The sequence below is a fragment of the Scardinius erythrophthalmus genome, assembly GCF_964197995.2.
Source record: "Scardinius erythrophthalmus genome assembly, chromosome: 10".
In the NCBI taxonomy this organism is placed as follows: Eukaryota; Metazoa; Chordata; class Actinopteri; order Cypriniformes; family Leuciscidae; genus Scardinius; species Scardinius erythrophthalmus.
In genome coordinates, this window is record NC_138230.1 from 4,429,834 (window position 1) to 4,453,496 (window position 23,663).

At 37.9% G+C, this 23,663-nt stretch overlaps 2 protein-coding genes across 2 annotated transcripts in view; both read left to right on the forward strand.

Moving 5' to 3' along the window:
- Positions 1-23,663, forward strand: part of LOC308697126 (uncharacterized protein) — an 874,503-nt gene that overhangs the window by 316,627 nt on the left and 534,213 nt on the right. The gene's annotated exons all lie outside the window — the stretch shown is intronic.
- LOC308697165 (uncharacterized protein) lies at positions 13,261-21,994 on the forward strand. Its single transcript, XM_081376305.1, has 6 exons — positions 13,261-13,362; positions 19,154-19,203; positions 19,552-19,851; positions 20,145-20,390; positions 20,503-20,565; positions 20,694-21,994. Coding segments are annotated over exons 1-6 (813 nt in total). The 5' UTR covers positions 13,261-13,360; the 3' UTR covers positions 20,846-21,994.

Genomic DNA, 23,663 nt, shown 5'->3' on the forward strand with positions numbered 1-23,663 from the left:
TGGTGATGTTTGCCGTATCCTTAAGTAATGGAGTTACCAGATCAATCATTGCCATAAACACTTTATAGTTGGGCAGTCCTGTAAAGGTTTTAAGTTTGTCACTGTTTTCAAAAGTGCTCTGTTCCAGATCTGAGGGCTTCAGCTTCTCCTTCAGAGCAAACGTATCACCCCGGAGTTGCTGACACTCAAATTCAAGAGACTCAATGTAGTCTGAAGTGAGGTTGGTTTGGCACATTGCATCACATTTGCCACTAGTTTCACTAACACTAGCCTCTGCTACAATCGCCTCTTCTACAATCTCCTCTTCAACCTCACATAACACATTCATCTCAGCTGACAGATTGAGGAGTGCCCTGGCAGCTTCACGTTTGGACGATGCCTGACGCTTTTTTTTTCTTCATTGCCTCTCTGACCTCATACTTCCCTAGACTTCCCAGGGCTCGCCGCTTCTCAGGGGACTTGGTGTGCGCAAACACTGACGGCACATAATCAGGGGATAAAGGGTCATCACTCTTCTGTCCTGATAAAACAAATCATCTGCCTGAGTACCACCAAGAGGGAGCTTAGAACCATGGTCCCAGCCTATAACTATCCTCCTGAAACATCATCCATTTTCTATTTGTAAAGTAAATTGCAAAAACAACATCTGGATGGGAAAAGGGTAATTTACAATCACTTTGAATGCAGCATGAGGTCTGCTCTGTGTTGTTTTTTCAACTTGAGGGTGAGTATATGATGACAGAATTTTCATTTTAAAGTGAACTATCCCTTTAAATAGCCTCACATGTGTCAATGTTTACATTGCCTCTAACGTAAATTTATGAGCATCAGAGAAGCATAGACATTTAAGTGGCACCAAAATCTGCTATTCCTGACATTAAGCTAACGTTAGCTACCTTTGTGAATGGGTAGCAGTAACGTTAACGTTAGACTGCACAGCCCTATCACGCTAGCTGGCACTTGCTCATTACATAGCTAACTTAGGTTACTCATGTTACAAATGACAATTTGACTGGGTCTCCATCTGGACAAGGATGGCGGTATGGTATTACACAAATGAAGTAAACATAACTGGGAAATACATGAACCTTACCTTGTAAAAAATGCTCGCTGCAAATCCTGGAGTACTTGGAGGGCTGCCAGTCCTTTCGGCTGATAGCAGCAACCCATCGCTGCCTTCTCTCCCCATCAAATGGTATTCGATAAAAAGATATATTGGCTTTACCCTGTCTATTAGCACAGCCCACGGCACAACACGAAATAACCATTTTACTACTAGAACGAACTCAAACACGTACTCATTTGGCTTGCCGTCCGTCTACAGAACAGCTCTTCCGCCGTCCGTCATGGCGTTCAGAATTCGCGCGAGTAGAGCGTGACGTCACGTGCAAAGGGTCTATACAATGGGGCTAATAGGAAGCTTGGCAAGACCGGTCTCCACGAGAACACAAGTCCGTTCTCTGCGTTCTTGGAATTGAGAAACAGCCAAAGAGTTTGCAAGTTTACCTAACATGATGGCTAATTAGCGATTAGCAAGCTAATAATATAATACACATTAATGAATATGAGTGCTATTTTTTAATGTTTAATCTTCAGTGATGCTGAACTTGCTCAGCCAGCTACCCATCGAGTTGTGTGTGTCATCATCTTACCCAAACATTGGAGTGTCCGTGCTCAACTAAGGCAGAGGCGGCATCTATGCCGGTGAACCGAACAATGGTGTAATGATTCAGTTTGACCAGAGAATGTCTAATATGGCGAGAATTTCCACTCTCAGTAAACTTCCGGCTTCTGAACTGGTTGCAGTTCCTCTCTGATTCCATATGAGGGCGCTCACAGGACGAGTGCAGAATGAATGGAGGTCTATGGCGAAAAACCCTCAAAATCCACTTTTCTCAGGATATAATTTTTTGTCTAGTGATTTGAATGTTGTATTCGAAAGGAGATGCAAAGAAATTACACATTGCTGGGTGTTAGATTTTTTAGAGTCACTTATTTGCTTTAAAAAGTCTTTCAAAATGTCAATGACGTCATTAGCAGAATGCTAGCGTGTTATAGGCAACAACAACTCAACCTGTAAGAAATCAAAACGACATAAGTACTCACTCATTCAACTTTCGACCTAAAACCCATGTTGAACTTAGCCTGGCTAACGCTCATTTGAGACTTGGTCTGGGAACCACGTGTTCATTTTCTCGTATTTGAGGCGTGGTTTACGAATGCCCAGAGCCGTTTATTGGGCGCTATGAATGTCTATCAAATGCGCCTGTATGTAGCTCATAGCCAATCGCTTTAATTATACCACATGACGTATGTAGAGTGACAGAAATTCGACGAAGAAAAAGACGATGGGTCAAAGATTTATTTGTACACGATGGCGTTTAGCGAATATTACCGTTTGTGCAAGATAAACATGAGGGTAGAAGGTAATGTCGAGTCTGATATAAACAAACTGCTTCGGTGTCGTCATCGTCTTGCTGCTCCCTCCCCGTTCTGTGATTGGTTCCCTTTTTCAGGGGAAAATTTGGTCCATGGTGTCCAGACCGCCTAGCAGCGTGAATAAAATCGTGCTGTGAGCAAGGCAGTATGGGGAAACCCAGGCTATGTTGAACTTGCAAAATCTACAATCAGATCTGAGATTTCTCAATGGCAATCGGGTGAAAGAGACACATTTAGCCGTCTAGCCCCATTGACTCCCATTCAGTCTGCACTCATGGCGAGCGCCCCCAGTGGAACTCTAGTGGAACTACAACCACAATTCGGTACAATAGGACTTAATAGGGAGTGGCCAGGCTCTCCGTAGACGGGCTCTGGTTTGACTCCCAAGACAAGACGATGCTCACCCGACTGGCCAATAGGAACGTGGCCCCGCCCATGACACAATTTTCACAGCGAAAGCAAAATCCTGACACGAGAGCAAGAAAATGCATTGAGAGCAAAGAAAAGCGTTTTGAGAGAAACACTTTTTTTTTTTTATACTTTCTCTCAAAACTTTTTTTAGTCTCAAATATTATTATTTTTTGCTATTCGTATAAAAACTTTTTCTCTCAAATCTTTTTTTTTCTCTGATGAAATGCTTTTTTGCTATCAGTGTAATAACTTTCTCTCTAAAACTTTTTTTTTTCTCTCAGATCATTTATTTTCTCGCATGTAATAAAGACACAATTCTCTCTCCATAATAATACACATTTCTGTTTTAATAAATGCTCAGAGTAAATCATAGCATAGTGCCTAAAACATAGGTGCAAAAATAATCAGTGATACATTTGCGACCCATTAAAAATTAGGGTCGCAATGGCATTTCAAAAGATAGCATATGCAACCATTTTGGTCGCAATGTATCACTGGTATACTATTTTCTTGAGGGTAGTTACTGTTTGATTTGAACAGAAGGGGTCAAACTGTGGATTGTAATGTATTCATGTGGTGAAATGTGCAGATTTCTCATGTATGCTGTGTTTTATTTCTTTCATTAGGCACATACAGGCCACTACCGTTGTTTTTGGCACTCATTTTAGTTGTTTCTGAGATTATCAATGTGAAAACCACCTTTTTTTATTTGTTTTGTTTTGTAAGACTCTTATTACTTTACTCACTCATTGGAGTCAGTTTGATAGTTTATTTTGTTACGCCAATTTCACTTATTAATTGGAATGTTTTTCTAAAACTGCTGTTTCTCCTGAACAAAAATATACATTAACACTGTCTCATTTGAGGCTCAGTCAGGAATAAAAGAACCCGTTTTCTTTAGATGTTATGGCTGTGTCTTATTTCCTGACTTAACGTTTGAACGGCCACAATTAATTTAAAGATTCATCTCACAGAAAATAATCATCTCACATATTCACATCATCTCTACCTGAACATTATGGCTGTGATAGGACTTCCTATGAACATAATCTGCCTCATGTTCCCAGAGCAGTGGAGATTGGAGCAATAGACTGCATACATGTTGCAATGACTATCATAAGATTAACAGAATAATAATAAAAAAAAAAAAATTAATTCTTAACATGTATTATATTGTATAGTACATTTGTGAAAAAAAAAGTGTTCATGTGATGTCACCCTATCAATATATCTTACCGCCAATTTTATAAAAGCCCTCTTTTATGGACATGGTCGATAAATGTCCAGGGAACACTAGTAATGAAACTATTAATGCACTCCTGCAGGGCCAGGACCACCTTACGAATGGTTCGACAAACCGTGTTTTCCCCTAGCTTCTGTGCGTCACCCACCGTGCAAGTATGTACCATTTGCGGTACAGTAATTGCATGAATTCGACGTGTTAAATTCTTTATGTGCGGCTCAAGAAGTTCGCAAAGATAAGACATTCCTTCACCGGAAAATCTGTATCTTTCATACAAGTAACTATCAGTTAAGGCAAGGGGATTTTGTCTGGCTAAAAACTCTTTCTCTACGAAGTGCTCGTCAAACAATTTGCGCTGAGATGTCCACCGGATTTAGAAGAAAAGGTGAAGCCATTGCAACAGACACTGGGAATAAGTTACGTCACCTATATGTTTCTTTGCTCTCAGCTGATTGGTCAAACTTCAGTCTGAGATCTTGAATCCAGAACATAACCTGCTCCGGAGCAGGTTAGCCGTGCAGCGTAAGATACCATGGCAACGAACACCGATTAAAGCCGAGCTACTTTCATAGTACCTAAAACCCAGGGTTGGCGGAAACTAAGCTGAAACATAGCTGGCTAGCCACCTAAACCGGCTTCATGGTATAGGCCCCAGTAGATGTGAAAGATATGAATAATAGTGATGTTTATTCAGCCAGTGCACATACCTGTGTTTACATCCTGTTTTCGGTCGAAGTCCACAGTAGTCGATTGTCAAGTTCATGCGCGTGAATATTGGATCGTTTGAGTTCGACAATCGACTACTGTGGACTTCGACCGAAAACAGGATGTAAATACAGGTATGTTCGCTCACTGAATTAACATCACTATTATTCATATCTTTCACATCTACTGCAGTCAGATTCACTCGTGTTCACTCAGAAGGAATCACTCACATTGGCTGTGCACTTGTAATGACACATCAAGGATGTTAAGAGGCTAAAAGCAGGTTTACTTGCCCCATTGAAGTCAACAGGGTGCAAATTTTAAAAAGAGGATAACATGGTGTAGGCAACACAGATTTTTGTCATTGTTCTCTGTATTGACAGCATATTTTTTGACAGAAAAAATGTTAAAATTGACTGGAGTTCTCCTTTAACATCGGATTTCTTGGGGTATAAGAGGGAAAATGTTGTTAATATTTCCTATACTGTATGTCATTCCATTCTGCTGTCTGTATATTTAAACATATCTAAATAAACAATTATACCTGCTTGAAATGTTTTGAGAACCTTCCCTTTATCAATGATGTTGTTGAAAGCCAAAGTGGCTTTTTCAAACTTGCAGCGTAAGCTTCCTGATTGTCATTACCTTCAAAGGAGCTTTATATTTCTCTGTAAAGGAAGAGGAAACTGTGGTTTCAGTGTCTCCGCATTGAGCTGAATTTAGTTTGATCGACCCAGTTAACGAGCGACAGACACAATGGAGAAAGTCTTTTTCTTCTTCTGTGTATTTTCTTGTTGGATTATGCAAATCACATCCAGTGGTAAATATATAATTTTTCAAACATTCATGAAATGAACATATCAATCTCAAATACAATAACCATTAACATAGTCTAAAAGAATGTGTGTTTATCAATTTGTCAGCTGGAGGATCTTCTGATCTGTTAAGGGTTCGGATGGGAGAAGACATCACTCTGAACTGCAGCATGATAGGCCGATATGAAATCGCCTGGTTTCACCTCAGTTCTGAACAACTCAATATACTGATTTCTGCGAAGAAAGACAAAACTGGGAGAAGACTCCTGATCAACTACAATCAGAACCGAACTCGTCTGGAAATAACAGCAGACAGTTGGGTCACCAGAGTCTCTTTAACTATTTCTGGAGTAACAGAATCAGATTCAGGACTTTATTTCTGTGGAATAAAGTCTGACGCTCCAGAGATGCACTTCGACAAACCCATCAGACTGGAGATTGAAGGTAACAAATTTCATTTTTTTTATTGATTTCATATTTATGGTAAATTGAGATCTTACAATTTTAAGTTTCATTTTTTTTAAGGTTGTATATATACATCAATTGGATATCAGAGAAATCCATTTTTTTTGTAATTTTTAAATCACAAACACACTGCTAGGGGACCGTTCGGTATTTATGGAAGGGGCCACCGGAGGAAAATAGGGGAGGGTCATGTCTTTTTATTCTTTGTTGAGGGGAGGGTCATCCAACTTTTTTTAGTCTAGGGGGAGGGTCACCCAACTTTTATATTCATGAAAACAGCAACATTTCAAAGTCGCTTGTTTGGTGCTATTATTTTTCATTTAGCTCCGTGTTGATTTCGCGTTATCAGCCCCCCTTCGATATCAGATGGGTCTGACCCAACAAAAATCCAGTTTGGCGCTGTTTGACAGTGTGCGCTTCAGTTCGCGCTTAGAAAAAGTGCATCATGTCAGAACAGAATGCCAAAGAAATGTTTACCCGGCAAAGCTTTAAAGCACGAGCAAATAATGAACTTTTGTTAAGTGCACAGTGTCCTGTGAGTGTAACTCTACCGCTGCATTAACATGTGATGTGAACGTACGTCGGGTTTTGACTGAGGCGCCAGAACTGCAGCTGATAAGGTGCTGTAGCGCGATACTACCATATTTTAGTTTCCATTCTTATTTTGTTTCCACGAATGTTGGGCTACCGCATCTTTAAATTATTATTAGTATTAGTTAAGTTAACATAATAAAATACGTAGACCTACACCACAAAAACTAGTTGAGGATAAATTCGTTAAATTGGGCGATTCCAGTGTTATGGACATGACATTTGCAGTCAAATCTTGAAATATAAATTCTCAGAAAATGCATTTAATACCAATATTTTGAAACGTCTGAAAGGAGTCAAGACATTAGAAAAATATCAGTCTACACATGCGTTTTATATTTAATATGAGGGAAATACACGTGACGTGACACAAAAAATCTTTAACTTGTAGGTGGCAAAATATTTTTTAGTAATTCTATGAATTACACTGTGCAAAACAAAAGATATATAGGCTACCCACCGGATGAATAAAGATCGGCCTCCACAGAACATAAAATATTATTTTTATTTTTCGTGTTTGCATTTATGTGAAAAAAAAAAAAAAAACAATGTTACGGCTGGGCGTGACAGTTCTCCATTACGGACATGACTGCTCTGAAAGTGACTTTAAAAATTTCACAAAGACCTCAAACAGAATGCACAAAGCCTTTCTTTAAAGTGAATTTCGTTTTTTTATTAATTGTATCTTAATTTTAATCACTGTTTCATCTGGATTTAATAAATAAGAAGTAAATATAGTAGAAAATAGATAATCATGACACGGAGGCGCGGGCGAGTGAACTGGACTCTTGTCTCATAAATGAACCGAAACTCAGCGTAAGGTAGGCTATGCTACTTGCCTCACAGACCTGAGAAATATAGAAAGCTTGAAATGTCTACTTTAAACAGAACAATTCAAAACGAAAGAAAACAGACTGCTTTCTGCTTATGAAATGTACATTTCTCTCTGGCGCGTTCTGAGAAGATCGCGACGCATCGTCAACTTCATCTTTGCAGAGTCGACACAGAAAACACTTGTTTATTAATAAACAATTAAAATGTCTCTGCGCTATATTTGACATATTAATAATAATTACTTTTGCCCGTTCTTTGTGACAGCTTTTAGATGCTTTGTTGACAGCGCCACCCACATGTTGAACGAGTCACACACCGCATCACCACCGAAAACTGTGCTGGTCTATCGTTACAGCCCTAGTAAGATGAGAAAGCAAGAGTTTATGGTTTAAAAAAAAAGGCTATCTGAACATCTTTGCCAAGCGCAAACCAGTACAGAAGTAGGCTAATCAATAAATTATCGGGGAGGGTCATGCCTTTTTTCACAATCATTTTGGAGGGTCATAGAAAAATGTATTGCTGGCGAAGGGAGGGTCATGTCTTTTTTGACAACAGATCTCAAAACTCCTCCGGTGGCCCTTTAAATAAAAAACGAACAGTCCCTAATCAAAAGTTTGGACAGACTAAACATATATATATTTTCTTGATCTGAAAAATGCTAAAGGCTCTGATATGTCATTATGCACCATTTGTATTACACAAGGACAACTTAAAGTTAAAAACTTCTCCAGACAGCATCATGTCGTCTCAGATCTGATACACATGGATTCCACACGTACCGGATGTGGGCCGGATCTGGGCCGACACTATGGGACCGAATCTCTTCTTAATCACTCTACCATACAAGTTTTTTTGTGTGTGTTTGTTTGATAAACTGATCATATTTACAGGTCTTTTTGTAACAGAAGAGCCAGAAGACGTTGTTGTCAACACAGGTAACAGGTTGATCATTATCTTGGATGTTCATTTTCTGGATGTTCATTTTTCATAGTGACTGGAGATCCAGCACTAAATCTAAGTTATGAGTTAATACTGTCTGTGTATATGAAAGTAAGTAACTCTTCTGTCTGTGTAGGCGAGGTGACGGTGACGAAGCGTGTGTTGATGTTCGGTGGTGTTGGACTGGTTGTGTTTGTGTTTCTGACTACAGTCATCACAGGAGGAATCTGTTACTGTTGTGGGCAGCAGAAAGGATGAAGAGCAGCAAAACATGGAGCTCTGATGGACCAAAGATCAGTTGAATGACAATCTCATATATATATATCTAATATATATATATATATATATATATATATATATATATATATATATATATATATATATATATATATATATATATATATATATTAGGGGTGTGCAAAGCAGCCGGTATTTGTATCTGTATTTGTATTTGTTGAGAGGGGAAAAGTATTTGTATTTGTATTCGAGTAAAATTCAAAATAGGTGTAAAAATCTATTTTTTTGCGTTACACTTCTAATTTACGTTATAGTGTAAGTATTCTTTAATTATATCCATTATAATAATTATGGATATGCAATATTGGTTGATGTTTTTCCATAAATCCAGCAATGAACATGTAACAAGGAACGACATTGAAAAGAAAATAACATAACAGCCATTACCTACGTTAACGTTACTCTGTCAACAGCCTATTGTCTAAATTACCGAGCTAACAGAGCTACTAGTGTTGTCACGGTACCAACATTTCAGTATTCGGTACCAATACCAGTGAAAATCCACGGTTCTCGGTAACAATTTCGGTACCAAAGCTTAATTTAGATTAAATTTACATAGCCTATATTAAAGTGTATATCACGGTTACAAAGATGGAAACTGTAGTATTAAAAACACTTTACAATAAGATTCCATTTGTTAGATAACATATAAACAACAATAAACAATAGTTAGGCTATATACTGTCGCAATTATTCTCCTTGGGGTTCATTTAAAAATACATTTTTAAAATCAAAAGTTAACATTATTTATGTTAACATTATTTAATGCACAATGAATGAAGTGAACAAACATGACCAATCAAGTATTTGTGTTAAATAACATTCACAAACATTAATTAATGTTGTAAAAATATTGTTCACTCAATGTGTTGGTGTTAGATAACGCATTAAGTAACGTTAATGAATGGTATCTTATTGTAGTGTTACCAAACAGGAGATAAAACATGTTTTATTTGACTTGACTGTACTTTTATTTAATCAAAAACTGCATTCATATTTAATTTTAAAAGAGCTTTTTAAACCTGCTAAGAGTTATCCAGCCAAGAATAAGCCTAGAACTGCTTTTCTGACGGACTAATGACATAATGACAGCTTTTTATTTCATTTCTCATCTCCATAAATATATCTAAAGCTAATGCAAGGGCTAGAATTCCATTAATTCTTTGCTGATACTTCCTCGTCATCATGAAGATCGCAGTTCGCACCGTTTTCTCCTTTCCACAAGCGCTTGTCCTCCTGTGGCGTCTGTCGTTGCTATGCAGCGCGCCGCTCGCTTCTATTAGGGCGCTTGCCGCGCGCCTACATTTGAAATCTGCACGCGCAAAAAACGCGCTATGTGAACTACCCCTTATGACAACGTGACATTAGCCTAATCCAAAATATTTCAGCCACCACATCAGCAGCACCGCCGGTCGCCATGTCTCATGAGGAAACGCAGCTTTTTGATATAAAGTTTTTCTTGTTCCCGAATACAAATATTTTTAAAAGTATTTGTTCGAAATAAGTATTCGTAAAAAACACATTATTTGTGCATTCCGAATACCGTATTCGGGTTCGGCTCCACCCCTAATATATATATATATATATATATATATTTATAAAATTAGAGAGGAAGGAAGGGGGGGGGGGGGCGTGGCTCTGAACACTGGTTCAGAATGAATTAATTTGTCTGCTATTTCTTTGCACAGTAGCTAGGTGTCACTAGTGAGCAATGCTGAATGAAGCTTCGAGTAATGAACCTTTGGCTGAAGCAATGGGCTGCGAGGTCTCAGTGGTTCAGGAAGCCTCATTTTGCCATCACTAATCACAATCACGTGACTGCAAACCACCTATTTTTACAGTTTTATTTGTATTCAAAAATATTCAAAAATGTGTTTATGAATGTATAGTTGCCACAGTTACACAGAGTTACTGCATAACTGCCATTAGGGCAACACACAAACCTAATAAAGTGTTTATAGAAAATAGATTTATAATAAAGAAAACTTGGTTACACTTTATATTAATGTGTCAAAATAAAAGTCACTGTATTAAAGTTAATTTATGAATTCATATGCAAATTATTAAATAAATAATTTACTAAATCATGTCAGTCACTGAACATCATGGCCAATTTTTTTTTTTTTTTTTCTTGAAACGCTCATCTTTGTGGGATACTTTTGGTTAGAGACGGGAGAAACTGTGAACGAAACTCTTCCACAAACTGTGTAAATGCAGTGAAACTCAGTCAAAACATGTATAAAACACCTTTACCAGCCAGTTACAAATGTTTTATTGAAAGTAAAATCTATTAAATACATTTAACAAATCATATAATACCATGACGTTTCTGTAAAATATGTGTTATTTTATTAAATTGTACGACTTGTTTAATAAAGAGCTTGTTTAACTGGACCAATAATATATTATTAACTCTTAAAAAGCTTTGTTTTTATTATACAAATGTGTCATTAAAATAAAACTTGAAACTTGAAACTGATGTTTCTGATCTATAGGTGCTGTTGACAAGAGTACTTGATGTATTAGAAGCATGACTGAATTTTGATATAAGATGCAGAATTTAGATTTGCACTGTTTTTGCATTCCTCTATTGTTTATATATATAAGACAAAACGGAACTGGTTCAGAGATCTCCGACCCCTAGTGGAGAGGACAGGGTCAGTCACGTGACATGATGCTGCTCCAATCCCAGATCAAAGAGAATAGAAGCCCAATAGGCGAAACTCAATAGAACGCTCCATAGCAACAGTTGCCCCCATGACGTGACGGCGCGGCCGCCATTATGGACTGAAAACTGAAGGAAAACGCCGAAAAATAATGGGAGTCAATGGATGGCACTGAAAAACTTAACATAACAAAAACTTAACATAACTTATTTTTTTCTGGCCGTCATATCTAAATATGAAAACAATTCAAAATACATTAATGAGGATGACCGACGTTAAATTACGTTAAATGACAGAAAATATACTGTGTTGGTTATGCATGGCCTAATTACCCTAGGAAAATAGTATTTTGGGACAAAATATTACTATAGAAGTACTATAAGGCTACTATAGAAATACTATAGCGGCTCTTGGATATTATAGAGGTATTACAGAACATAACATACTTCTGTGATGTTCTGTAATAGCCTACCTCTATAATATTTTTAAGCTGCTATAGTATTTATATAGTAGTCTTATCGTACCTCTGTAGTATGTCCCAAATTGTATTCCTATAAGATTACTATAATATTTTGTCCCAAAATACTATAAGATTCCTATAGTACTTTTTAGTATGTCCCCCACCGAATCGGCTTCATTAGCCTACCACTTACGGTTTGCAAAGATACAATTATAAAATTACTGCAAACCTTTAATCTATCAATATTTATGTTCTATTATGCATTTTCCTTGTTATATGAATAACAGAAATTCCTGAAATAATATATAGGCAGACACACAGTAATAAGATATTTATTCAAATGTTGATTTTGAAATTAGTGAACATCACCATATATAGGATTTGGAAAAATAAATAAATAAATAAATAAATAAATAAATAAATAAATAAATAAATAAATAAATAACATTATAAATGAACATTTCTAAAGACTTTTCTTTTACATAGAATATCACAAAAATATTAGCAACTTGTTTTTTCAACATCTTCAGTGAAAGTGCACACAGTGAACGTTTCAATGGCATATGGCAAGAAAAAAATGAATCTATGAATGTCCTATTACAGGCGGAAAGGTACAAAAAAGATGTGCAATCTAGCAAGTGCACACATGAACTATAAACACCTACTAAAATGGATTTTGCCATTGACTGGCGCTAACGATTTCAGCAGCTTTCAGTCCATAATGGCGGACGCGCCTCCGCAGCGCCATCTACAGACTGTTACCCATAACACAACAGAGTTTCGCCTCTTGGGCTTCTATACTCTTGGTGCCTTCACGTGCTATGGTAATTATGGTAAATACCAAAAGCCGACATGGAAAATGCACATGAACACCCCCTCATGTGGTATTTTCCACTGGGCAACTCGTAGAATATTTTGATGCACGAGTTGCCGAGATGAGATAACCTTTGACCTTTTCAAAATGGCGGAGAGCAACGCAAGAGTCGTGAATACTGTTAGCGGATAGTTTTTGTAGCCTATACAATGTTGTGTCATTAACGATTGTAATATAATGCGTTAACACTCAATTTTCAACTTAGCCGCAATTTCCTTGGTTCATATGTAATCATTTTATGTCATGTTGTATTTTTTTTAAATTCTTAATTATGTTTTAATCATCAGAAAGCACCACATTTACGTTTTTTTTTTGTTTTGTTATTTTTTGTAAAGATAAAAAAGATACTCTACTGACACAGACCTTGCGGGTACTACATTACGACAACAAAAGCACTTGAACACAACACACTGGTAAATACCAGTTCACAAGTGGAAAATATCATCTTTTCCATAGCACGTGAAGGCAGCATCTTTGCCCAGATTCAGGATTCAGGAAGTAACATGACTTTCAGGAAAGTTACTTTCAGTTTTGTTATGATTCAGTCAGTCTCACCACTCGCTAAATGCAGTAATGTATGAAGTTAACTCCTGATTAAAGGACTCATGCCGAAGTTTCACCATGTAAGTGTTCATATTTTTGAATATATATCCAGTCTGTGTGTTTGTGTGTTATTAAACCAATAGTTGTGTTTCTGTTTGTGGAAAGCTAATCCTGCTAATGATGCAAAGGAAATAAGTCGACATGTTTATGATGAACGTACTGTATCCACTACTGTGATTATCACTAAATCACATTCCCGTCTCTGTCTTCTCTTATAAAATAACCTTTGTCATAGTAAAATCTACATATCGTTCCCAACAAAACTATTGTGTAGCGTAAAACATGTTTCGCCAACAGGCTGTCGATTATTTGTTTGTAAATGATAAAGTGTTTCCTCACAAATGCGGTTATACAGAGGCAGGCCCGGGGTGGGTAACCGGGAGAATCTGGAGGATTTCTGGTGGGCCGCTTCACTTTTGGGCCGGTCGAGGAATTGTTATTTTTTTTCTTTCACATTTGTTTTTTTGTTCACATTTTTTCTTTCACATTAAGTTCTGTTGCTTTTATATGAAAATAAATATAATGAACAAGACACCCATTTAATTATATACCAAAGATGTGTTTATCAATCATTTTCAATCATTATCAATCATGTTTATCAATCATTCAATTACAGACATGTTATATATATATATGACAACAATCAAATAACCCATAGATCGCACTGTCAGAGAGTTTGGGAATACTAATACATAATTTCTACACATAAAACATGAGATCAGAGTTTTAAAATCAAACATTTTAAAAGAGAACAATACATCACGGTTGTTTAAACCAATAAGTATTAATGAGTTTCCCATCGTGCTTTTGATCAGCGCAGTCGGTGGAGAGAAACTGCAGAATCCGACACGACCGCCTTGCACTCACGAGAGATTTTTGACATACGTTCGTCATGACATCAGAGCAAGGCGGACCGCACTAGGACACATAAGGCTTGTTTGAGATGCGCCTCTCCTGAGATGTAGTCGAGAGTAAGCGCTGCAGTGATGAGGAGGATTGAAAGAAGCGCAGGCAAGCCGGACAGATCTCTCTTCTCGCAGTGGATCTGACACCTGTGAGATCAATGATGGATATCGCGGGATTCACCGGATTCACGCTCGTGCACAGTGTTGCTAATAAACTGGACTGAATTTAAGTTCTGTTGCTTTTATATGAAAATAAATATAATGAACAAGACACCCAAAGTAGCCTACTTATTTAATTCCATTCCAAATACATGTTTATCAAAAAAATTTCCTTTAATACAATACATATGTACGGTGGCCGAGAGAGCTCAATGCGCTACAACTGAAGAAAACACATGCAAATAGAAAAAACACCCGCAAATTAAGAAAACATCTTCATCAGTTTCACAACACATGTGTGCTCCAAATACTCACAACACAACCAAACACAGAAACGCGCTGCAAATAGGACAGAACACAACGTAAATGTTTCCGTATCCATCAGCTGAATAGCTGTTCTTACCAGAAATATAGTATTATTGCTGTTAACATAACTGTTGCAAATAAATATACATTTTATACAACAAAGTTTTTAATATATGCGTTATATCTGTGTGTGAGTGTCTCAACTTTAAAACTTGCCGTCTCATATTTGGACCCTAGCTGCATTCTTACATTTCTTATGAAACTTATTTTAACATAACATGATAAAATGTGTACAATGTAACTGATGTATAGATTAATGTCTTTCCCTCATGTTCTTTTTCTCTATCTTTCTTTATTTATTTATTTCTTTATTTATTTATTTATTTATTTATTTATTTATTTTAGTCTTCAGCTCATTGTTCTTTTTAGTATTCTTATGACATTGAACATATTGTAAATACATTTTGTATATTGTATACAAAGTTGTATGTCATAAACCATGTCACTTGCAACTGCCCTGTCCTGAGTTGTCTGTCTAACTTTAAACCTGTCTCTCCAACTCAGCGAGCTGATATAGTCTCTACTATGAGGTGTTCTGGTTCTAAGTTAGATATTATCCCGGCTCGTCTTTTCAAGGAGGTTTTTTCTACCATTAGTCCTATGGTAACCACTATCATAAACAACTCTTTAGCCAAAGGTGCCGTTCCAGCTAGTTTTAAACATGCAATTGTGCAACCTATGTTGAAAAAACCTCAACTTGATCCAGAAATGTGCAGTAACTATCGACCGATCTCTAAACTGCCTTTTATCTCTAAGCTTTTAGAGAAAGTAGTTTTCTCACAGCTCCAGTTTTATCTGAATTGTTTTGATATTTTGGACATGTTCCAATCTGGTTTTAGATCATTACATAGCACTGAGTCAGCTCTGTTGAGGGTTACAACTGATATCTTGCTAGCTCTAGATTCAGGCTCTTGTGTTGTGCTGGTTTTGTTGGACCTGAGCGCTGCATTTGATACCATTGACCACAGCATTCTTCTTGAACGGCTTGAATGTATGGTAGGTGTCAAGGGCACTGTATTAAAGTGGTTTGCTTCCTACCTCGAAAAGAGGACTTTTTCTGTAAATTTAGGAAATTGTTCCTCGTCATCTGCGCCTGTTTTGTTTGGTGTGCCTCAGGGATCTATTTTGGGACCTTTGTTGTTTTCTCTTTATATGCTCCCCTTGGCCCTCATTTTTCAGAAGTACAACATTTCACATCACTGTTATGCAGATGATTCTCAGCTTTACCTTCCAGTAAGGCTTGACACCACTGCTTCATCTGATGTGTTATTGGAATGTGTAGATGATATCAAGAGGTGGATGACAAATAATTTTCTGCAGCTAAATGAGGATAAAACAGAGGTTTTAATTTTAGGTTGTCCGGCAGATTCCTCTCCTGCTCTGAAAGCCCAGTTAGGTCCTCTCTCAACAAATGTATGCAAACAAATCAAAAACCTTGGAGTGATCTTTGACTCTTCACTATTTTTTGATAAACAAATTAGTGCGTTTATTAGAGGAAGCTTTTTCCATTTAAGATCTATTGCAAAGTTGAAGAACCATCTTTCAAGCAAAGATTTAGAAGTTGCAATTCATGCATTTGTAACATCACGATTAGACTATTGCAACTCTCTTTATTGTGGTCTTCCTCAATCTTCACTATCTCGTTTACAAATTGTTCAAAATGGAGCTGCAAGACTGTTGACTGGGTCTAGAAAGAGGGATCATATTTCTCCTGTTTTTGCATCCCTTCACTGGCTTCCTATTAAGTTTCGAGTTGATTTTAAGATCCTTATGTTATAAGGCATTGTCTGGCTGTGCACCAAGATATATTTGTGATCTTATTGTGCCATACTGTCCTGCTAGGGCACTTAGATCTTCAAATCACTTGCTTTTAAATGTGTCACGAAGTTGCTACAAATGAAAGGGTGATCAAGCTTTGGATTGCTCTCCCTTATCCTGTGAGGTCTGCTCCTTCATTGGACATTTTTAAATCTACTCTGAAAACACATTTTTATTCTTTAGCTTTTGGAAACTTGTAATTGTTGTTTGTTATAGTGTAGTCCTGCTATGCACTATGTACAGCACTTTGGATCAATTTGTATTGTGTTAAAAGTGCTTTATAAATAAAGGTTGTTGTAAACGTGTCATCTCTGTATGTTTTGCAAAAAATTAAATAATAATAAAAGTAGACAGCTGTAAGCACGTAAGCACGTCCCAGCCGGGTCCGTCACTTATTGGCTTCCCCGGAAACACTTGTGTTCTGTCCTATTTGCAGCGCGTTTCTGTATTTGTTTGTGTTGTGAGTATTTGGAGCACACATGTGTTGTGAAACTGATGAAGATGTTTTCTTAATTTGCAGGTGTTTTTCTATTTGCATGTGTTTTCTTCAGTTGCAGCGCGTTGAGCTCTCTCGGCCACCGTACATATGTGCTTTTTTATTTTATTTTTTATTAAAATGACATTGCATAACCCATAGAGATCGCACTGTCAGATAGTTTGGGAATATTAACACAACGTATACACATAAAACATGATATCAGAGTTTTAAAATCAAACATTTTAAAAGAGAACAATACATCACGGTTGTTTAAACCAATAAACATTAAGCTGTGTCGTCAGTAAGTCGTTTCCCATCATGCTTTTAGGCTTGTTCGACTTCATGCAGCTCTGAGCAGACCGATCGGCGGCTGACTTGAAGCAGTGCATGCCGGTTAGAAATTTTGTCCGACTTGATACAGCGCCGACGCCACGTGACTGTTACGTGTGCCATCAAAGTACCGCGAGAGCGATTCGAGAGTAGCCGGAGAACTCAGCCAGCGCAGCTTCTCAAGAGCGGCTGCACGAGGGCTGATGACGACACAGCTGATCCACGATTGGCCGGTTTCACCGCATGACAACGATCACGTGTGTTTCGTGTTTATTCGAACATCTTTAGTTCCTCTAAAGCTCACAAATCAGTTTTTTTATAACAGTGAACACTCTTTTCATGTCGTTGCGAAGTAATATTGTGTCATGTTTATCAAATTAAAACTGATTAAAAAACGTAGACTCCACTTCATTGATAGTAGCTTATGTTGAACTTTATTCTTGTTCAAACAGACGCTGTGTGAAGCATAAAGTATTGAATGAAAATGTCTCTGAAACATCTGTGTATTATTTGGCAAATATTGCATTTATTTCACTTCAGCTGTGGTAAAGTATGCAAACACCACGTGAGCGGTCACTTCGGGAACCAGAAAGTGTCCGACTTCACGTCTCCGTCTGCAGCTCCTCCCCGCCTGCACGCGGCTACTCTCGCCGATCGGGTGCATCCAGCCGATGTCCAACACACCTTTTGGTCAGCGCAGTCGGTGGAGAGCAACTGCGCTCGACTGCAGAATCCGACACATCCGCCTTGCGCTCGCGAGAGTTTTTGACATACGTCAGCATGACATCAGAGCAAGGCGGACGGCACTCGGACACATTTCTAACCGGCATGCATCTCGCGCTGATCACCGGTGATCGATTCTGCGCAGATTTTGCTCATCTCAAACAAGCCTAATGTCACGACAGATGTAGGCTACTCGTTTACGGCATTACCATAGCATTTCATATGAATTTCATAGAAGGGACAGTTAGGATAGAATAGAATTATAGAATTTAGATAGATAGATAGATAGATAGATAGATAGATAGATAGATAGATAGATAGATAGAACGATAGAATTTCGTTTCGCGACAGATAGGACTTGTAGGGCGAAGATTTTCTGAATAAGGAACTGCAAAGGAGCTGAAGTCAGCCTCGTCTCGTACACCGCATTAACATAGCATTTAATATTAATACTGAGTGATATTATATATTGTCTAAAGAAAGTAAAACATAAAGATGTTTTTTTTCTTTGGCTTTCAGGTTTTACCAGTTATATGACTTGAATTGTATTGACTTTTAACTGCATGTATGCATATGATATAACGCTGATAATATTATGCATTTTAATGAATAGACTAAATGTATAATTTAATTAAAGATTTTAAATGTTGTGTTATATTGTATGTTAATTAATCAAACATGAAGTGTTGTGTCAGCTGCTGTGTGCCTAATGGTGAAAATTTTCAGTCAAAAATGCATATCATTTTAATGAATTAAAAATGTATTAAATTACAATTAAGTTTTTATTGTAATCTTAAATGTAGTTTTTGCGCCCTGCAGTGACTAGTGCTTTGCAGCTAATGGAGTTATTTGTGCTTTTCTCCACAGTAAAGCTCAGTCCACAAACAATGCAGTCCTACTGTACCTTTATTAGTGACATATCATCAAATATTACGGTTAATATTTTATTACGGTTAGAGATACGGTTAAAGATGTGGTTATGATTATTAGCCTGTATCTGTGACATAAACCAGCTCTTCTGTTTCTCTTCAGGTTCAGATGGTTGAATCTGCTTCTGCTGTTTAGCTTTATCAGTTATAGCGGTCAGTATCATATTTGTTCATATATTGTAACAATGTTTAACTTTCAGTTCCAGGTTGATCTAGTTGATTGTTTCTATTTTGCACCAAGTGACTTTGCTTGACATTTGTGGATTAATGATGGACATTTCTTAGTGTATTACATCATCACACACATGACTATACTTCTCTATGCAGTTCATCTATTAATAAACATTATTCAGGAATACACTACAACATTTGATATGTTAAAATGTGGCACAGCTAATATTGTTGTCTCCATATTACCTACAATTAGGTAATTAAATGTTCTAATTAGATGTTCTGGAGATTCTTTGTATTGAGTTAATTTGATTCTGTATCTGTGTGCAGGAACCCATCCTGTACCTGTGACGGGGAAAACAGGAGAGAGCGTCACCCTGACATGTGAATCTGAGGACAGAGAGATTATTGCTGTTGTTTTAAGCAGACCGTCAGGAAACATCCTTTATTGTGAGAAAGAAGAATGTGAGCGTGAAAATGACCGAGTGTTTAAAGCAGGATCATGTGACGTCGTCATCAAGAATCTGACATTCAGTGACGCTGGGAAATACTTTTTACATGTTTATTACAATAATAATAAACAGACAGCAGTGGAGGCAGAAAAACTGGAGTATCATTTTCATATTCATGGTAAATTCAAAACTGATCAAACCATCAACATGTGCTTTCATGATTTCCTGATAATGTTAACAGTTTAATTGACTAACAGTTTAAAGTTTAACTATTGTGTGCAGGGCCTGTGATCAGGAAACACACTAAATGTAACAATTATTCATTATTCAGATTAGATGATTCCAATATAGGCTTTTCACTGGCTGGTTTTTAAATGATTACATTCAGTTCCTTTAATCTTAAATATGTTTTTATGGTCTTGATTGATTGACACCATTATAATAATGATGAATGTGTGTGTTCCTCCTCAGATGAGATCTCTGTGCAGAAAGGAGAGGATCTGAAGTTGGATGTTCTGTTGACCAACGCTGATAAAGTGGAGAGAAACTCTAGTGAAGGCTGGACAGAGGTGTGGACGAGAGGTCACGGGGTCAACAGTGATCGACTGACCGTCAGTGACGAGACTCTGATCATTAATGAGTTTACAGTCACTGACACTGGAACATACAGAGTTCTGGATTATGAAGGAGAAACCTTGATCACAGTCTCAGTCACAGGTGAGAGAAGATCAGTGGAGGAGGAGAGATATTTGAGCTGATTTTATATCAGGATTTGAACTGAGAATTGATGCTAAACTGTGTGAGAGTGACCTTTCAATCTCCTCTACAGAATCTAGATCAGGATCAAAGGGAAAACTGGAGACAGAGGATAACAAACATAATGAACAACTGAGTAAGTAAAACAGGAGACATTGAGAACTTTAAACTTTTTAAACTAAAAAATCTTTAAGCAGTGAGTTTAAAAAAAAAGAAAAAACATTTTTAAAAACTTGTGTTCTCCTCCCTCCTTCCTCCTTCCAGCTGCAGTGTATTGGTTCTGGAGTGTTGGACTGCCTGTGATTCTGCTGGTTCTGGTGTGTGTGATTGTCTTTGTTGTCATCAAGAAATCCCAGTGTCTGAATAGACTTTACTCACCGCCGGTGGATCAGAATGCAGAGGAACCAGGCCTATAATAATCTCTCCTGAGGGCCACGATTAAACTGTAAACGAGGCCCAGAACATCTAGTGACGACACTGGTTAGGATCAACAGATCTACAGAGGATTCTGCCAGTACTGAACATCTGCAGCGAGAGGAGTGTGGTATTGGTGTTGGTGGTGTTTGAGGAGATCCCCCCCCCCCCCCCTTCTGTGTAAAGCGATTTGAGTGCAGAGAAAAGCTCCATATAAATGCATCAAATTATTATTTATCATCTACAATAATATCAGAATTGTTGTTTTACTGTTACTGATGTGGAATCTCACATTATCGAGTCACTCATATTGCAAATTGTCTGATTTTCCTGTAATTTGTTTCTGTCTGTCTGACTCTCTGTACAAAAGGAAAAGTGTGCCAAAGTTGAGTCTGTGTTCATGCCGAGGTGTTTTTCCCATATTAATCATCTTTAGAGAGATTTCTCCTCGCCGCTGTTGCCTTTAACTGATCTCTACAGGAGATTATACGGGGCTTCTCTTTGTAAACTGAACTGAATCCTCTCTTGCTCTGAAATGATCCGGCATCAAGATAAACTTCTCTCCTTTATCACTGATGTTCACTTCTTCAAAATGTCAGTGTAAGCTTCATGTCTTACGTTACATTAGTGATGGTCTTCCTCCTTTAGTTTTTAAAGACAACAGAAACACATGCGGACTGGTCTGAGAGTTTAGCCAGAACACTTAAACATTACATGTGTTACTGAGATCAAGTTATATGCACTCTTTAACTCAGGTTGTGACATGTGAACCAGGAAGAAACAGGATTTATAACTGAATAATGAAATGTATCATGATGTGCATGATATTAAAAAACAACGCTGGGAAATCAGGAGGATTTTAATACATCTCTGCCCACAGTGGTTTGATGCAATGCATCTTAGTGGGAATAAACTGATATAGTGAAAGACAGTGTGTATAGACATATGCATAAATTGTAACATATTGTTTTTAAATATGTATGTTTAATATGGCCTTTGTAAGAGCCTTAGCTTCTCCTTAAGTGTCTTCATCATCATCATCACCTATATACTTTTTCCTTTCCACTGTTGTGTGTGTCTGCATAATAGGAGATCTGCAATATTTTTTTGTAAATCTGTGAGTAGTATTGTGAAAATTAAACCACTTTTGTAAGAAACATTTTTGTTTGTGTATTATTTTTTTTTTTGGTATGTATTTTTGTATTAATTAAATATTTTGGCTATTTTTTACTATGTTCAGAAAATGTTTTTTTAGATTAGATTAGATTAGATCAACCTTTATTTGTCTCACAAGTGAGAAATTTCAGCATTTACAGCAGAAAGTAGATAGCATAAAGTAAAATAATAAGTGACATGAACATAATACTAACAATATCAAAATTCAAAATAAACTATACAATACTAAAATAAAAAAGATTATATATTTACACCTATAAAACAAATGACCAAATATAAAAACAGTGCAAGTGAATATATTAGCGATGCAAAGTGACATTGTGCATTGATTTCCACTCAGTCTCTGAGTTGTGGTTTCTGTTTAATGCTTAACAGTGCTGATTATAAAGTGTCACGGCCGCAGGAAGATAAGATCTTCTGAATCTCTCCTTCACACAGCGTGGGTGCATCAGTCTGACACTAAAGGAGCTGCTCAGTGATGTTAGTGTCCCATGAAGGGGGTGGGACGAGGTCTCCAACATGGATGAGAGCTTAGCTGTCACCCTCCTCTCTCCCACCACCTCAGCTGGCTCGAGTGAGCAACCCGGGACAGAACCGGCCTTTTTAATCAGTCTGTTTATCCTCTTCCTGTCTGCCATTGTAATGCTGCTACTCCAGCATAACACACCAGAGTAGATGGCTGATGGCACCACAGAGTCATAAGAAGTCCTCAGGAGTGGACCCTGTACTCCAAAAGACCTTAGTCTCTTGAGCAGGAACAGTCTCTTCTGGCCCTTCTTATAAAGGTCCTTAACAGTGTCTGTACAGTCCAATTTATTGGTAACCTGGAAGCCAAGATACCTGTAGGAGTCCACAATCTCAATGTCCATCCCCTGAATATTCACAGGTACCGGGGAAGCACGCTTACTCCTGCGGAAGTCCACCACCAGCTCCTTAGTCTTTGCTGCATTGATAAGGAGGTGGTTTAGATTGCACCAGACCACAAAGTCCTGATTCAGTTCTCTGTACACTCTGTCATCCCCATCAGAGATGAGACCAACGACGGCAGAGTCATCAGAGAACTTCTGGAGGAAGCAGTCTGAGGTGTTGAAGGTGAAGTCTGCAGTGTAGAGGGTGAAGAGGAATGGTGCCAATACTGTTCCTTGTGGTACCCCTGTACTGCAGACCACTGTGTCAGACTGACAGTCCTTAATCCTCACAAACTGTGGTCTGCTGGTGAGGTAGTCCAGGATCCAGGCTGAGAGGTGAAGGTCTACTCCAGCGTCCCCCAGCTTGTCTCTCAGCAGTGCAGGCTGGATGGTGTTAAAGGCACTGGAGAAATCATAAAACATGATCCTCACAGAGCTTCCAGCTTTTTCCAGATGAGAGAGGGATCTGTGGAGAAGGTAGATGAGAGCGTCATCCACTCCGATGCCAGGCCAGTAGACAAACTGAAGCGGGTCCATCAATGGGTTCACCAGGGGACGAAGATATCCTAGAACGAGTCTTTCAAATGTTTTCATCAGATGAGACGTCAGAGCCACCGGTCTGTAGCTGTTCATGTCCTTGGGGTGTGGCATCTCAGGCACAGGAACCAGACATGATGTTTTCCACAGCTGTGGTACTTGCCCCAGCCTCAAGCTCAGGTTGAACATGTGCTGAAGA

Coding starts and splice junctions, on each gene's coding strand:
- LOC308697165 (XM_081376305.1), top strand. Junction 19,852..20,144: donor GTATCATTTTCATATTCATG/GTAAATTCAAAA, acceptor GTTCCTCCTCAG/ATGAGATCTCTGTGCAGAAA. Junction 20,566..20,693: donor CAAACATAATGAACAACTGA/GTAAGTAAAACA, acceptor TCCTCCTTCCAG/CTGCAGTGTATTGGTTCTGG.